This window comes from Astatotilapia calliptera, chromosome 19 (genome assembly GCF_900246225.1).
Source record: "Astatotilapia calliptera chromosome 19, fAstCal1.2, whole genome shotgun sequence".
NCBI classification, from domain to species: domain Eukaryota; kingdom Metazoa; phylum Chordata; class Actinopteri; order Cichliformes; family Cichlidae; genus Astatotilapia; species Astatotilapia calliptera.
Genome location: NC_039320.1, coordinates 27,597,038 through 27,614,102, shown reverse-complemented (window position 1 = coordinate 27,614,102; position 17,065 = coordinate 27,597,038). Strand labels below are relative to the sequence as shown.

Below are 17,065 nucleotides of genomic sequence, written 5' to 3'. Positions count from 1 at the left end.
ATTAAGTCTCACATGTGTCAGCTTTCTTTTAATAGATACGAAATTATGGATATATACTGTTAAATGATCAGACTTGTAATATTTCTGACTGAGGCAAAACTTTCCAGATTCCAATCAAATTGAATCGGATCCTGTATCGAATCAAAATGATTCTACAAATCAGTAACGATGCAGCCGTACTCAGCTCCCTAAGCATTTTCCCTTTCCAGTTCACAATCAATCCCACCCCTAGGTCAAAAATATGTATAGGACAATTGGCCTAATCTAATATTTTATATGAACCTGTCCAGCTGTCCAGTGATTAAATGACAAGTAGATGGAGGCAGGACTTCACAGCAGGGGCATACTCCATAATGTGCTGTGCGTTATCATATGTATAATGTATATATTGCTCACTTATTGTATTTACCAACATCAAGGAGTTATGAGCAAAGAAAGGCCACACCATAGTGCATGTTTAAATAAATGTATTAAATAAATAAATGTTTAAATAGGGAAAGTTTATTGATCAAAATGTATTACGCAAATACGCATTACATTTTTTTCAGCCCCCCAATCGAGAAGACAAAACCAATTACATGTTCAAAGCAACGGAACGGTGGCCCAATATCGGAGAGAACTCCACTCTTGAGTGAGCAGTGATGATTGAGCAGTCCGTTTTATTTTGCAGATTCAAGCTGCTCTTCAAAATATTCGCCACCAGATGTCACCGGAGAGGACTGTGTTGAAAAGCTTCGAGTAATGAACCATTTTTCAATACAAGCTTCAGTGCTTCGGAAAGCTTCATTTGGCCATCACTAGTGTATAGTTATTATTTTATGAAATTAAATTAAATTAATTAGCGCAAAGAAAAGGTTAAAAAGTTGGTGATATTGCTGATACCTTCCTGTTAGCTGCTTCGTTATTAGGTAGAGTAAGGGTTCTTCAATCTCCACTGAAGCTGGAATTTTTACTGATTTTCTAACACAAAGAAAACTTCTTAAAAGACCCAGCGTACTAAACTTTTAATAGTTACTGAAGGTCACGAACAGGGAAAAAAAAAAGGAAAAAATGGTGGAACATCCGATTGTGACGTGTAACCTGACGTAGCCCACATAGTAGAATGAATGAGGTGGACGAAAGCAGCACGAGCGCTCTGACTCAGAAGCTCCCAGAGCTCTGGCTAACATGGCGATGCTGTGAACTCGGTTCATTCTTCTGACACTAAGGAATATATTTACATTTCACAATATCGAAAAATAACATCAACTAGAACAAGATAATGGCACGAGGAGAGGGCGCCGAGCAGTACGCGGCGACTTTATTGTCAGTCAAACCGCTCAATGCAGAGATCAAGACGGTGAAGGTAAGAGCGACGTTTAACCGGCACGTTTGATTTTTAAGAGGGGTGTTAAAATGAACAGGATTTATGTGCCCGCCGCGCCCACTTAAAAAAATAATAATAATCAGGTGCGTTAAAGGGCGCCTAAATTCAAAGTAACGTTTGATAAAATGCGGTCTTTACTTCCTTTCTTACCAAAAACCTCACACCCTGCCTTGTTCTGTGCCCTTTCCTGCCCTCGAGGTTTGAATTTCGCCCGGTCCACGTTTATCTGTCCTCCAGCTCTCGTGATGCTGGCATACCGGTTTTAAAGGGACCAAACACCTTAACGAAAGCCGGCGTTTTCTCTCTGTCACATTCAAATATAGCTGCTGGCAGATGTGGAGAAACGTGGCGTGATCCTGTTTTTAGAGCCACGACTTGTGAGCCATATTTGGTTTAAGTGGCTGAAATTAAGTCCCTATATTTAACGATTAACGCCTTAAATTTACCCCCAAAATGGTTTAATAGCTTCCATATCGTTCAACAGTGGCGGTATCTTTGCACGAGAAAATACACGGCAGGTTGCATTTCAAACATCAGTGTCTTCTCTGTGATCATTTACATTAATGTGATGTAGATTTAAAGTGTAACAAAACTCCTGTGAAACATTAGCCCCAAAGCTGCTAATCTTTAGTAACCTTGATGTGCATTTAAATTCATTGTCTTTGGGTTTTTAGACTGCTGGATGAAAAAGTAGCGATGTATATGGCACCATGGTTCAAACTGTAAATTATACTGGTGGTTTTCTTTGAATCCAAAGGCACTTTTCAGTGCAGTCCTCTTGTACTCTGGGAAAGACTGTGGAGATCTTTCTTTAAAGCACATTAAAGGTTATGCAGGCTTCTGTTCTTTATTTAGCATCAGTATTATTTTTAGTCTTGCATCACTGTAATTCCAGACATGCACTCTGTGGAACGTGACCACAGAGAGAATATTGTGTGTGCCTGTTGATAAGGTTGCAATTTGCGTCCTTCAAGAGGTGATTCTGCTTCTGTGTCCGTGATGGTTGTAAATCAGGGTGTGTAATCCCCCCTTTGCTGACATCACGCTTGAGAAAGGGTATTGGCTACCGCTGATAGGCTCTAGTCTGTCTGGAGGCTGTTGGCTATTCAGCATAAAATGTCACACTACCTCTAACATACCATTGCTGGAGCGATTGGCTGTGCTGAGGTGATGTAGTGATGTGGTTTCACTCAGCATGAACTACAGTAACCTCATAGTTCCGCGTTGCAACGCAAAGTTTGACAGAGGGATGGGTGTAGGGATTTGAATCAGAGGGATGAATTAAAGACTGAAGGCAGAAATGGAGCCAATGATAATGTGTTAACCCACTGTCTACATAATTACACCTTAATTTATAGCTTCCCAGTGGAATTCGAGTTTACCCATATTTAATGTCTAAATGCACTAACATCACTGCATTTCCCCTCTGTTCTCACCTCTTCTTCTCTTCCAGCTGAAGACCCAGAGAAATCGTCTGTCTGTGTTCAGTAAAGTGTGCTATGCCTTTGGCGGGGCTCCCTACCAGATCACAGGCACTGTTCTTGGCTTCTTCCTCCAAATCTACTTGCTCGATGTGGCACAGGTAATTGCCAAGCGCTGGGCAAAAAAACCCAAAAGGTTAAAATCACACACTTCTGCCTCCTTTATAAAGCTGCACCAACTGTGAAGATTCTGGGCTGATGCCAGTATTTAAAATAAAAAAAAATTTAACATTTGTGTGAGGAAAACTAAATGATCTTCATTATTTAAAAAAAAAAAGCTCTTCATCACAACGTTTTTTAATATTAAAAATCAATGCCACACAGCAGCTAAATGACATCGATAAAATTCAATTGTTTGCAGAACACACACAGGTTACAAACGCAGGGGTCAAGGTAGGTGTGTGTGTGTGTGTGTGTGTGTGTGTGTGTGTGTGTGTGTGTGTGTGTGTGTGTGTGTGTGTGTGTGTGTGTGTGTGTGTGTGTGTGTGTGTGTGTGTGTGTGTGTGTGTGTGTGTGTGTGTGTGTGTGTGTGTGTGTGTGTGTGTGTGTGTGTGTGTGTTCTTCTCAGCCTCATATCAGCTAAACTGTCTCCGGTCAAGCGTGTTAACCCGGACTCCCCCTGTTTGCTTTGTTAGCAAATTAGACTTTTTCCTGCTGTACACAGTAGGAACTGGAAAAAGGCCATTCAGCTCAGAGGATGAGATCATTAGAGGGGCTTTGAATGCTGCTTTGTTATAAAAGAAGTGACAGTGTTGTGTATTTTAATTCTGTTGTGCTCTCAGCTGTACTGAGTCTGCTGTCACAGCTCTTTTGAGCCACTCTCCATATGAGGTAGTCCTTGGCATCCTCACTGTTTTGGTCTCAAAGCTAACACACTTTTTTCCACCCTTCCCTTCTAGCTGGACCCCTTCTATGCCTCTATCATCCTGTTTGTGGGAAGGGCCTGGGATGCTATCACCGACCCTACAGTGGGTTTCCTGGTGAGCCGGAGTAGATCCACCCGCTTTGGCCGCATGATGCCCTGGTAGGTATCTGTATGTTGAATGATAATAAGATAATGCTGCGTTTTGAGTAAGGACAGAGATACATGAGGCAAATGCTCTGGCAACAACAAGAAGAAAAAAACAGCTCAGGATCAGTAGCCATGGCAACAAGTTTGAAGTAGCAACTAAGGAGGAATAAATGGTAAGAGTGCAATAATGCAGTCTAAATATGAATCATATACAGTGCCAGCATCAGACATTCCTACCAAATGCAGGCTGAAGCACCCACTGAAACCAGCCAGCTGAAGAGTAGGAGCAGGGCTACCATCGTCTGCTGCGGTCCTAGTTTGGATCGAGCCTTGAGACGAAATCCTTTTAGGGAAGCAGTTGAATTATATTGAGGACTGATAGAGTAGCAAGCAGGACAGCTAGTCAGCCAATAGGGAAAATAAAAGATGGGCCTGGGCTAGCTGGTTAACATCAACTGAGCTTTAAAAGTGAGGGAGTCAGACAGGAAAAAAAACTAAAATGAGCTGCAAGATATACTTAAGTGACTTGTGTGAATCACAGGGATGGATCGGGTCATAACAGTGGTTGTGAGAATTATTATTAGTGTAAGTCTTCTTGCTGACAAAGACTTTAACCAGGGTTTTAAAAAGTCCAGCTTACTTGACATCAAGTCTGAGCGCATGTCTCCCCGGACTAAACTAAGTTTGACGAGCCTGTAGGAAAGTGACACTTGGCTCGGTAAGAAATTTGTTGCAGCAGCTGGGAGAGTTTCTCTTCTTGCAACTTTGCAAGTACAAAAGGTCCTTGTAGCTGAACGCACGCTGTACTTTTCCTTCCCTGTAAAACATTTGCAAAACTCAAATAGATGAAAATGCCTGAAACCATTTTTGCATTCCTAACAAACCAGTTTAGTTACCAGCATCGTCTCCCATGTTTTAGTTGTTACTTATGTTTCAGTCTAGATATGTGTTTGCAATCTGCTGTGTGTTTGGTTCACTGTGACATAGCTGGCAGCTTGTCATGGGTATCCCTGCCTGAAGAAGGGCGACCTTGACTTTCTTCTCACAGTCAAACATGGTGCAGCTTTCTTGACAATATCAGAACCGTATCTGGTTACAAAAATCTCTCAAGGCCATGATATAATCTGCAGAGGAGCAGAGCTAAATATTTTTACAAGCTTTTTTCCCCCCCTCACATGATACCCCAGCCATATCTGGAGTGGAGTGACTGAAAAAACCAGCTGTGCATGAGCTGTAATGTTGTAGCTGGGAGGAAGTGAGGGGGAGGGGGAAGTTACTGGCTTAAGCTGTGATTGGTCCAACCCACAACACACCATCAGCTTCAAACCAATATGGGTGTGTTCTCCTTTGTGTGTATGATTTCTCGGCGTGTACAAGTGTAGAGAGGTTACTTCAGGTCAAAAAGCATGCTGGGTTAAAATAATGAGGCTAGTTTAAAGAAAAATAGCAAAATGTACATAAAAGGGACATCCTCCAGATAAAAATACAGAGATTTGTTAGGTTCTTATTTCTTTTTTCTGTCTGTACTGGAAATGTACATAAAGACAGGCAGGCAGCCAGACTGGCAGGAGTCTACATTTCTCATTTTACTTATTATCTTAGCTCAATGAGGTTTTTTTTTATTTTAGAAGTAGATTTTGTTTCTTTTAGAAAGAGGGGGGGGGGGGGGGGGGGAAGAGTGTGATCATGTGTCTGTGACTTTCACTGCTGTGCCAGTGAACCAGCAACCTGTGCTCAGTGAGCAAAAATGGAAATTATTAGTACTCATTAACCTAAATTTGTTTGGACGTTAAAAGGTATCAGGAGTTTTCTTATTTTCCATGTGAGTCACATGGGTGAAAGGGGAACAAGGGGATTTCATATGACCATGTGTGAATGTCACGCTCACCCTCTCCCCGTTAGTGTTATGGAGCTTGGGGAGAGTCAGGTTTTAACTCGCATGTGCGACGGCTCAGAAACAAGCCTGAGGAAGAAATAGCTGTTTAAATATATGCTGCCATTTGACAAAATGTTTCATGATTATGCAGTCAGGTGCAACCCTGTAAGCCTTCACCTCCCTGTTTGGCCTCTAAAAGGTCACATTTTATTCACATGATGCTAATAAAAACTGCAGTTTTCCTCAAATTATGTGATTACTTTCAGCGAGAAAAATGTAGTTTCATTTTGGCCCCCAAAAACTGCCTTGTAATGGTTCTCTTAACAAGTAAAACTGTTTGATTTCCTTATTTAAAAACTGAGGCTTTAACTGCAGTCTGTAGTATCGCCGGTTTCTGTGACTGAGGTCAGGTAGAGGGCACGGCTGAAGAGAAGGATGCTGAGGCCGAGTGGGGTGAGAATGATGTGGGTCCAAGCAGCTATCGCCTCCTTGTGCAGCGCTGGCTGAGCCCTTTCTCCACACACAAGATCTAACAAGCCAGGATTAGAAGGATTATTCACAAAGCATAAAAGAAAGAGTTGAAAAGAATTTACTGCCAGGGAGGGATATAAAAAGGAGGGGTTGAGCTACAGTAACAGTGGGGAAAATGCATTAGACACACCCTTAAAGGAAGGAAACAGTGGGTTCTATGTGTTTGCCTTAAATACAAAAGAAAATAAAACAAAGGTAAGAAAGAAATGCTCAGTCTTTTATCAACCTGTGTCCACTCATCTCTTCTCAGGATCATTTTCTCCACCCCGTTTGCAGTGCTTACTTACCTCCTGATCTGGTACGTGCCTCCGTTTGAAGAGGGGAAGGTCATTTGGTATCTGGTCTTTTACTGCCTTTTCCAGTCAATGCAGACGGTTAGTACCGCATTTTGAGCCCATGTTTTTTATTTTATTTTTTTTATTTGCTTTTTGTCCACTGACGTGAACTTGTCTAATGTTGTGGTCTCGTACATTTGCAGTGCTTCCATGTGCCATATTCAGCCCTCACCATGTTCATCAGCAGGGACCAGAAAGAGCGGGACTCTGCTACAGCCTACAGTACGACATCACCCTGTGCAAATAAACTGATTTCACTGGTGTTTTGTTATTCGTGTGCTGACCGTCAGTTCTTGTGTTTGCTCTCAGGGATGATGGTGGAGGTGCTGGGCACAGTGCTGGGCACTGCAATCCAGGGGCAGATAGTAGGTGGTAATTCCAATTGTCCCACTGAGTCTGATGCGCCTTACAGCACAAACTCATCCAGTGTCAACACCACTATAGCCTCACTGGATCAGACGGTGAGTCTATTGAAAGGGGTTTTTTTTGTACTGTGTCAAATAAAAGATGATTATTGTTGGTCCAAGCTAAGGGTCGTGTATTTTTATTTTTTTTTGTCCTCAGAAACAAGCTTACTTGGTTGCTTCAGGGGTCATATGCATCATCTACGTCCTGTGTGCTGCAATCTTGTTTTTAGGTGTGAAGGAGCAAAAAGGTATGAATCCTTTCTTATCTAATCAGGGCTCGCAAAATCGCCCGACGGGCGGGGCTTGGATAGATTTTGGTCGCCCGACTGCAGATATCGCTATCCCCGGGACATCGGGCGATTTTGCGAGCCCTGATAAATGCAAACAACATTTAAAGTAAGATAATGACTCAATTTGGCTTCAAGACAGACTTGAATCATGAATCTGACAACTTGACACGTGAATTGATGTAAAAAAAAAAGGAAAAGAAAATTCTGACTCAGTTTTTGTCCAGTTTAATCATGCGCATGCAAAACTGTATATTAGTAACAGTGACAGGAATAATTCTTTAACTGTTAAACTTTTCTTAGCGCCTCTGGTTAGTTCCTCTTGGCCTTCTCACTCTGTGTTCAAAAAGATAAAGATGTGGTGGCCAGATTGTAGCAAGTGCTGCAAAATACTCACTAGACAAATACCACATTGTCTCACCACAAAAGCTTGTGTGTGTTGTATTCTTAGATGCAGATTTGCAGAGGTCTCATTTGTTGTGTTCTCCTTTATGTTGGACTCTAGAAACCGGGCGGGACAAGTCGGAGCCGCTCACCTTTGCTCAGGGCCTGCGGTTGGTCATGTGTCACGGGCCGTATGTCAAACTGGTCATCGGCTTCCTCTTCACCTCTCTTGCTTTCATGGTAACGCTACATTTGATTTGTGCATTTTTTTTTTTTTCGTGAATTTTCAGAGGTTGCGTTGAAAGGATTTTTTTATTTTATTTATTACAGTAATTTGGTTTATAGTTGCTTCTGTCTTTTACAGCTGCTGGAGGGAAACTTTGCACTTTTTATCACCTACGCTCTCGGCCACAGGAAGGACTTTCAGAATATCCTTCTTGTCATCATGGTGAGTGTTTGTATTTTTACTATGAGTGCTCTTCTCGTAAAAACCCTCATCAGGGTAGATTTAGTGTACATCAACACCATGTCTGCAGACGTAAAGCTTGCTGCTTGCTGTAAACTGTTTAGGGGATATTTCAGTTTCTAGTCTTAGGCGCTTCCTCGCATGATGTAGAAGCATGCCACGAAGGCCTGAGAGGGCATATTTCAGGATGAGAGGAGGTGTCGTACTGTTGGGAATCGGTCTCCCACTCGCTCACTCTCTGAGTTATGCTAGATCAAGGGCACAGAATGGAGCTTTTGTTGCCCTGGCAACCCTTCACTGACACCATGGGAACAGCCACCATTGCTAATGCCCTCCTCTCACTGCTTTCTGCTCTGCTGCCTTTTTCTATGATTAGGAGTGGGAAATACTTGGACACTGTATCACATTTGGAGAGTTTAGAGCAGAGTGTCAAAGTCTGAGAATTCGTGGGCTTCTGGCCTTTCATCTACTGCTTGTTTTTGTTTGCTAATTTAACACTGGTTGACCAGTTTTGGCCTGGAGGTCAAAGGTTTTCTGCGCCCCTGCAGGGTTGGGTTAAAAGCCAATGAAAGCTTATCGTGACCTTATCCCCTGACCTCCTCCGGTGGTCATTTTAATTTTTCCACTTTCCACATTTCCCACAGTCCTCAGTGAAGCCCAGTTAGTAGTCTGAATAGTTTCTGTAGAAAATATTTTGTAATTTTTTGTTTATAAATTTCATTTGATTTATTTAAAATTATATAATTGATCATCCAAGAAAGTCCATCATACAGAGTTAGAGCTAGGAATTTAGAGAAATGCAGACTAACTTTCCAACTAGTGTTTGGATTCCACTCATTTTAATGTATAAAACACAGTATAGGAAAACTTGGAGCACTAGATGGTGCCTAAATATGGGAGATTAGAAGTTAACACTAACAAGCTTGACTAGCAAGTTACATAAACTGTATAGATTGTATTTATGAATCTAACAGATACATATTTCATTTCATTTATTTATTTATTTCACACTTGGTCAACAGTTTCCACAGTTAGTTCTTTCAAACAAACCAACTACACTTTCTGTCAGTAAAGCACTGCAACCACGTGTGAAAAGGAGCAGGCAGAAGAATATATTCTTATTAAACCCTGCCCCCTATCTACAATCCAACTTATATTGCAAGTGGGCACCAAAAGTCAAGGAACAAACTAACATTAACACTTATTTCCAGTCCTAACTCAAACCAAACAACAATTTACAATCAGAATATACCACTCCACATAGTAACAAGGAGAAAAGTAAGTAAATGAAACAAAAAATAATGGATCCTTATTCAATGAACTCCAATTTCATTCACATTCTTCATATTGAGTTATCGTTTTAAGCATGTAACACTTTTTAAAACAATGTAAATTTATACAACTCTTTAAATTATAATGAAGAGTTCCACAGTCGTACCCCTAACCGTTGGACTCATTAATCTTTGTGTTGTCCTAGCTAGCTGATGCTTAAAATAAAATTTCCTTCTGCTGTCTTCTCCCCCCAAACACGTTAAAAATACTCTTTGTAACTTAGAAGGCAAAATATTACTTTTAGCCTTAAACATAATTAATAGTGTCCGTAGTTTCACTAAATCTCCTAATTTTAATCATTTTGATTTTATAAATAATTTATTTGTATGTTCTCTATATTTAACGTTATGAATCATCCGTATCACTTTCTTCTGTAATAAGTTTATAGATTTTATAGTATTCTCATATGTATTCCCCCAAACTTCGACACAGTAACTAAAGTATGAGAAAAACAATGAGAAATATAAAATGCGCATTGTTTTGTGGTCTAATAAATCTCTTACATTTCCCAAAACATAAATGTTTTTAAACATCTTCTTTCTAATATACTCAATATGTGATTTCCACGTCAAATTTTCATCTACTATTAAAATTCAGTAACTCTCTCAATCAATTCTCCATTAATGGACATAATGACTTCTTCCTCCTTTACACGATTGCCAAATATCATGAATTTCGTTTTTGTCAGATTCAAAGATAATTTATTTACATCAAACCATTTTTTTTTAATCTTAACATCTCAGAAATCATAATTTCAACCAAATCTTTCAAATTCTCTCCAGAGCAATACAAATTTGTGTCATCTGCAAATAAAATAAAATTTAACCTTTTTGATACGTCATTAATATATAAATTAAAAAGTTTAGGTCCCAAAATAGAACCTTGAGGAACGCCACATACAATCTTCAATCGTTCAGAGGTATTGCCAAGATAATGTACATATTGCAACCTATTTTCTAAATAACTCCTTAACCAATTCAATGCTACTCCTCTCACACCATAATTATACAATTTAGAAATCAAAATAGGATGTTGTAACGTGTCAAAAGCTTCTTCTTTTTTTTTTTAAATCAACAAATACCCCAACTGTGTATTTATTATTATGGGTTGCAGATGAAATATCATCAATGAAAGTCAACAATGCTAATGCCGTTGATCTATTTTTACGAAATCCAAATTGATTTCCATTTATTAGTTGATAGTTTTATTGAAAAAAAATCAAGTCTTTCCGCAAAAAGTTTTTCAAGCACTTTTGAAAACTGTGACAAACGAGACACTGGCCTATAGTTGTTAAAACTATGCTTATCTCCAGATTTATATAAGGGTATCACTTTTGCCACTACTCATTGATGTATTAAAAAATAAAATATGTCCACCCACCATGAAGGGGGAAACTAGGTGTTTAATTTGTACCATTCTGTAAACATGTTTATTTCTGCTGTAAAGTTGGGCTTTTAAGTGGCTTTTGGAATCAGCCTCATGTGGCTACTAAAGGAATTGCAGTTTTTGGCATTTCATTTCTGGCTTCATTTTTTTACTCCCAGACATTCCCACTGTGTCCCCGATGATTATCCAAGCAGACGTTTTTTTTCTCCATTTGCATCAGACCTGCGTATTTCACATAGTAGCAAGTTGCAAAAATATTCACATGTATAAAAAATGCAGAGAAGAAGATATGACTGACGCCAACCAGCTATAATTTCCGCAACAATAAGTCTCAAGGTTTCCTCACACACTGGAAAAGTCCAGTTGGTTTGGCAATTTGTTTGCAACAAGGTCTGTGTGTGCGCAGATTAAATTCTGATTAAAAAGAAACAATGTGGTTAACAGTTTAGTATGTTGTCCAACAATGCCGATGCTACAAGTCTGCTATGTGTAGTCTACTTTGTGTTCTGTGTTTTGTTTTTTTGGGGACAAAGTGAATGAAACATATTTGCAAGCACAGCAGGAAAAAAGGCCATATGTTAAATTATTTTTTAAATTTTTTTTAATTGCCCCTTGGTTGATAAGCACGCTTCAGCTATATGAAATACATGAAAAAAAAATTCTATAGTCATCGCTTAGTCATCATTTAACTCAGAGTATATGTTCTTTTCGTGCTCTCTTCCGAGCTTGTATAACTAAATTCTTTATCATTATTTCTTCAGCTCTCTGGGGCTCTAACCATCCCTTGGTGGCAGTGGTTTCTAACCCGGTTCGGGAAGAAGAAAGCAGCTTACTTTGGCATCTCGGTGAGTAGCAGATGTTATGGAGTGTAGATGAGTGAAGCTATAGCTCACTCTATGCTCTATTTTGACTCATTCAGTCTGCAAGATTAAAAAAAAAAGTCTTCAATAAATCCTGATCGTAAGCTTTGTTTGTTTCATTTATGAGACCTCTGACGTCTTTCTCCCTCTCGCTACAGTGGGCAGTGCCCTTCATGATCCTGATCGTCTCTGTCAAAAGCAACCTGATCGTTTCTTACCTGGTCTCAGTGGCAGCAGGTGTGAGTGTAGCAGCAGCCTTCCTCCTGCCCTGGTAAGCACAAGTTTATCCACAGAAGTCGTCCTTGGATCCTTTTGCGGATGTGGGTTTTCTTTTGTGTTGTTGAGCTTCTGTCTGGATGTTTGATCTTTCAGGTCGATGCTTCCTGATGTAGTGGATGACTTCAAAGTTCAAAATCCAGACATCCGCGGTCATGAAGCCCTCTTCTACTCCTTCTATGTGTTCTTTATCAAGTTTGCCTCTGGAGTCTCCCTGGGTATCTCTACCCTCAGTTTGAAGTAAGTTTACTGACCTGATTTTTAATCAGTGTTTCAATCATATTAATGTTTTCATCCTTAAAACTAAGGAGCTTATCAGTCCAGTAGTCCTGGGGACAACAATACTTAATTCTTCAGCTGACCATATTGCTTAATTTTTCTCCCCCTGTGTACACTTTTTCACAGATTTGCTGGCTACGTGACCGGGGGCTGCTCACAACCCGAGGCGGTCAGTGTAACCCTGAAGGTGCTGGTCTCTCCCGTGCCCGTGGTTCTTATTGCTGTGGGACTGTTGATACTGAAGACCTACCCCATCGATGAGGAAAGGAGACAAGGCAACCGAAAACTACTGCAGGCAATGTTGTAAGTGAGGAGTGAAAACACACACACAATTTACCATTGATCCTTCTTCTGTGTCCCACCAGGATCTGTGCATTGTATGAAAACTTGAACTGTTAACCAGTTTTAGCCCACTCTTGTGTGTTTGTGACTCTGGTTGTTCTCCTTTTCTTTTTAAACAGCGATTCTGAAACGGATTCTGAATCTGAAACCTCAGATCGTGGGAGCAGCGTCTAGAGGCCAAGCCAGCCGCCTCTGCTGCTTTACATGTTTGCACAGGCTGTGAAGAGACCGCCTGGACTAACAGGGGAGGGACCACAAACCACCCACTGCTGACTAGTGATCGTCATCATGTGCGGGTTCCTCCGCAGTGAATTGCACAGGTTTACATCACCCTCTAGTGTCCACACTGAGTATTTATTTTTCCATCCAGCTGTGTCCCAGTGAACAGGTTAATGAAAACTCCAGAGAATACACAAGATCCAAATCTACACTGTGTAGGATTGTTATGTTATGCCGACCTCCCAGGTTAGATTCTGTTACTTATATATTTTTTTGTTTGTTTTGTTGAGATTTTCTTTCATCATTTAGCTTAAATGCCGCACAGAGATCTCTCTTTATTATAATCTACAGCAATAGCTGAAAAAAATTCAAACCACTTCTTTGTTAAAACAAAGCTCACACACATTTTGGTTAGCATTTGGCAGCTTTTATAAATGAACGACAAAGCCTCTTGGGAGCTCTAGTCTTGGTTTCCAAAGATGTTTGACTTTATTGTTTACTGAGACGTTCCTATTTATAGCCTTCCGTTTTGTCACTCCTCCCGTGTGATTGCACTACATCATGAAAGCTTTGGGAGAAAGTGTGCTTTGCAGTACCGTTTGCAAGGTATTAACGTGCTGGTTTACACTATGAGACCATCACTCGAACACACTGTTACATTTTGATGTTTCGATGACGCGTCTTAGCTGTTTTCCACTCAGTGTGCTCTGAAAGAAATGTACAGTATCAGCCCTTATTATGAAGGGTGTGCCAGCACTATTCCAGTAAATGGAGTCGTATGGAGATTTGCTACACTCTCTCCTTTTTGTTGTTTGTTTGTTTTCATATAGCACATTTCAAAAAGTGTACTTGAATTTTCTAAAGGAGAAACGGCAGTACAACATGATGTACTTGTATATAGGTTATGTGAATCATTGCCTTACAAATACGTCTTACAACTGGTTTCAGATATCTCTGATTTTCTGAACTCAAATTAATTTTTTATGTAAATCTCCGTCGGGTTTAATAGACTTTTTTGAAGTGCTTATAAAGCAAAGTCAGCTGTACTGGGAGTTCTTTTTTATTTACCATGTGACATCCCAAATTCAAAAATGTGTTATTTAACTATTTATGGAAACTATCTAAGGGACTATAATTTTCTTATGCAGGCATGTGTTTAAGAATAACTTATTACCAATGACTGAATGATTTGAGTCTTGTGGAAGAAAAAAAATGTAAATGTTGGCTTTGTTTGTCTTTTCCTTTTGTCTTAGAAAAGTAAAAGTTGCAGTCATGGTGAAATGTGACTGATTTAAAAGAATACAATTAAAAAAAAAAAAAAAAAAAAAAAAAAAAAAAAACAGCAGCCCTATAGCAGATGCTTTCATTAACTAATATGCAGATGACTTGATTTTACCTCAAATGATGCTATGAAAAAGGAACCGTTTTCATTTGGGGCCTTCAAACTGCACTGAATCAGCAGAATAGAGTAGATTACATCTGCCCTCTATATTAATATATGCTGCTGTATGTGTATATGTGTAAATACTTTTTCCAACTATGTTTATGAAGAGCAATGTATATAAACCACTGAGGAGTCAAATCGTGTTCATATTTTTGATTTTAAACCTGTGAATAAACTTTGTCAAAGCAGAGAAAAAAACTGTTTGGTTTCTTTGAAGCATCCTTATAACACTTTGTTTTTTATGCGGAACATTAAACCAGTTAGATGTAAGCCATGCATTAACATTAAGGTAGTGCAAGTTGGTATAAAACAACTTCCTTCAGTGAGAGAGACATTTATTTATTAATTTGGTTTTTTTTGGGGGGGGGGGGGTTGATTTTCTAAAAAAAAATAAATGCCATAAATTTCAGACTTTTTTTTTTTTTTTTTAACCTTGAGTTTAGTTTGAGTCTTTTTTTTTTTTTTTTTTTAATGATTAACATTTTTACATAAGAAATATGAGTAAAAATAAGTAAAACTATCACTAACCATAGTCAATTGTCTTCCAGGGGCCAGAGCAGGCAACACTGAAGTAAATTTAAAACTGCTGGCTAAGGATAAACGTAAATTCAGTAAGATCATAATTCACGTCGGCAGTAATGACACCCGGTTACACCAATCGGAGGTCACTAAAATCAATATTGAATCAGTGTGTAACTTTGCCAAAACAATGTCGGACTCTGTAGTTTTCTCTGGTCCCCTCCCCAATCAGACCAGGAGTGACATGTTTAGCCGCATGTTCTGCTTAAATTGCTGGCTGTCTGAGTGGTGTCCCAGAAACGATGTGGGCTTCATAGATAATTGGCAAACCTTCTGGAGGAAACCTGGTCTTGTTAGGAGAGACTGCATCCATCCCACCTTGGATGGAGCAGCTCTCATTTCTAGAAATATGGACAAATTTATTAAACCCCCCAAAATATGACTATCCAGAGTTGGGACCAGGAAGCAGAGTTGCAGTCTTACATGCCTCTCTGCAGCTTCTCTCCTCCTGCTACCCCCCCAAAAACCCATCTCCATAGAGACTGTGTCAGCTCCCAAACAGACAAAAAACAAACTAAAAACCATCAACAAACAACTTAAACATAAACAATTACAAAGAAAAAACAATGCAGTATCCACATTTGAACCAAAGAGTAAAACAGTGAAATGTGGATTATTAAATATTAGGTCTCTCTCCTCCAAGTCTCTGTTAGTACATGACTTAATAATTGATCAACAAATTGATTTACTCTGCCTTACAGAAACCTGGTTGCAGCAGGATGATTATGTTAGTTTAAATGAATCAACACCCCCGAGTCATTCTAACTACCAGAAATCTCGAAGCACAGGCCGAGGGGGCGGTGTGGCAGCAATTTTTCACACCAGCCTATTAATTAATGAAAGACCCAGACAGACTTTTAATTCATTTGAAAGCCTGATGCTTAGCCTCGTCCACCCCAGCTGTAAAACTCAGAAACCAGTCTTACTTGTTATCATCTATCGTCCACCTGGGCCTTACACAGAGTTTCTGTCTGATTTCTCAGACTTTATATCTAATTTAGTTCTGAGCTCAGATAAAATAATTATTGTGGGTGATTTTAACATCCATGTAGATGCTAAAAATGACAGCCTCAACATGGCATTTACTCTGTTATTAGACTCGATTGGTTTCTCTCAAAATGTAAAAGAACCCACCCACCACTTTAATCACACTCTAGACCTTGTTTTAACATATGGCATAGAAACTGAACATTTAACAGTGTTTCCTGAAAACCCTCTGCTGTCTGATCATTTCCTGATAACATTTACATTTACAATAATTGATTACACAGCGGTGGAGAGTAGACTTTATCAAAGTAGATGTCTTTCTGAAAGCGCTGTAACTAAGTTTAAGAATATAATCCACCCACTGTTATCATCTTCAATGCCCTGTACCAACACAGAGCAGAGCAGCTATCTGAACCCTACCCCAACAGAGGTCGATTATCTTGTTAATAATTTCACCTCCTCACTACGTACGACTCTGGATACTGTAGCTCCTGTGAAAACGAAGGTCTCTAATCAGAAGTACCTGACTCCGTGGTATAATTCTCAAACACGTACCCTAAAGCAGATGACTCGTAATCTGGAGAGGAAATGGCGTGTCACAAATTTAGAGGATCATCATTTAGCCTGGAGAAATAGTTTGCTGCTTTATAAGAAAGCCCTCCGCAAAGCCAGAACATCTTACTATTCATCACTGATTGAAGTAAACAAGAACAACCCCAGGTTTCTCTTCAGCTCTGTAGCCAGGCTGACAAACAGTCAGAGCTCTGTTGAGCCAACCATCCCTTTAACGTTAACTAGTAATGACTTCATGAACTTCTTCACAAATAAAATTTTTATCATTAGAGAAAAAATTACCAGTAATCATCCCACAGATGTAATATTATCTACAGCTACTCTTAGTACCACTGATGTTAAGTTAGACTCTTTTTCTCTAATTGATCTTTCTGAGTTAACTTCAATAATTACTTCCTCCAAGACCCCATTCCTACAAAACTGCTCAAAGAAGTCCTGCCATTAATTAATTCTTCAATCTTAAATATGATCAACATATCTCTAATGATCGGCTATGTACCACAGGCCTTCAAGCTGGCTGTAGTTAAACCTTTACTCAAAAAGCCATCTCTAGACCCAGCAGTCTTAGCTAATTATAGGCCAATCTCCAACCTTCCTTTCATATCAAAAATCCTTGAAAGAGTAGTTGTCAAACAGCTAACAG

At 39.5% G+C, this 17,065-nt stretch overlaps 1 protein-coding gene across 1 annotated transcript; it reads left to right on the top strand.

Annotated features, from left to right (window-relative positions):
- The first annotated feature begins 941 nt into the window (after window positions 1–941).
- Window positions 942–14,179, top strand: LOC113012301 (sodium-dependent lysophosphatidylcholine symporter 1-B-like). The gene is made up of 14 exons (XM_026152402.1): window positions 942–1,345; window positions 2,820–2,948; window positions 3,747–3,871; window positions 6,517–6,640; window positions 6,745–6,823; window positions 6,911–7,062; window positions 7,166–7,256; window positions 7,801–7,919; window positions 8,044–8,127; window positions 11,625–11,708; window positions 11,882–11,994; window positions 12,096–12,239; window positions 12,405–12,581; window positions 12,740–14,179. The coding sequence occupies exons 1-14, from the start codon at window positions 1,262–1,264 to the stop codon at window positions 12,792–12,794; spliced, it is 1,560 nt and encodes a 519-aa protein (XP_026008187.1). The 5' UTR covers window positions 942–1,261; the 3' UTR covers window positions 12,795–14,179.
- Window positions 14,180–17,065: the final 2,886 nt, after the last annotated feature.

Excerpts from the sequence above, each read along its gene's own strand:
- LOC113012301 (XM_026152402.1), top strand. The coding sequence starts at position 1,262 with ATGGCACGAGGAGAGGGCGCCGAGCAGTACGCGGCGACTTTATTGTCA. Across the intron at positions 11,709-11,881 it reads CAGCTTACTTTGGCATCTCG|TGGGCAGTGCCCTTCATGAT; the intron begins GTGAGTAGCAGA and ends CTCTCGCTACAG. Across the intron at positions 12,582-12,739 it reads AAACTACTGCAGGCAATGTT|CGATTCTGAAACGGATTCTG; the intron begins GTAAGTGAGGAG and ends CTTTTTAAACAG.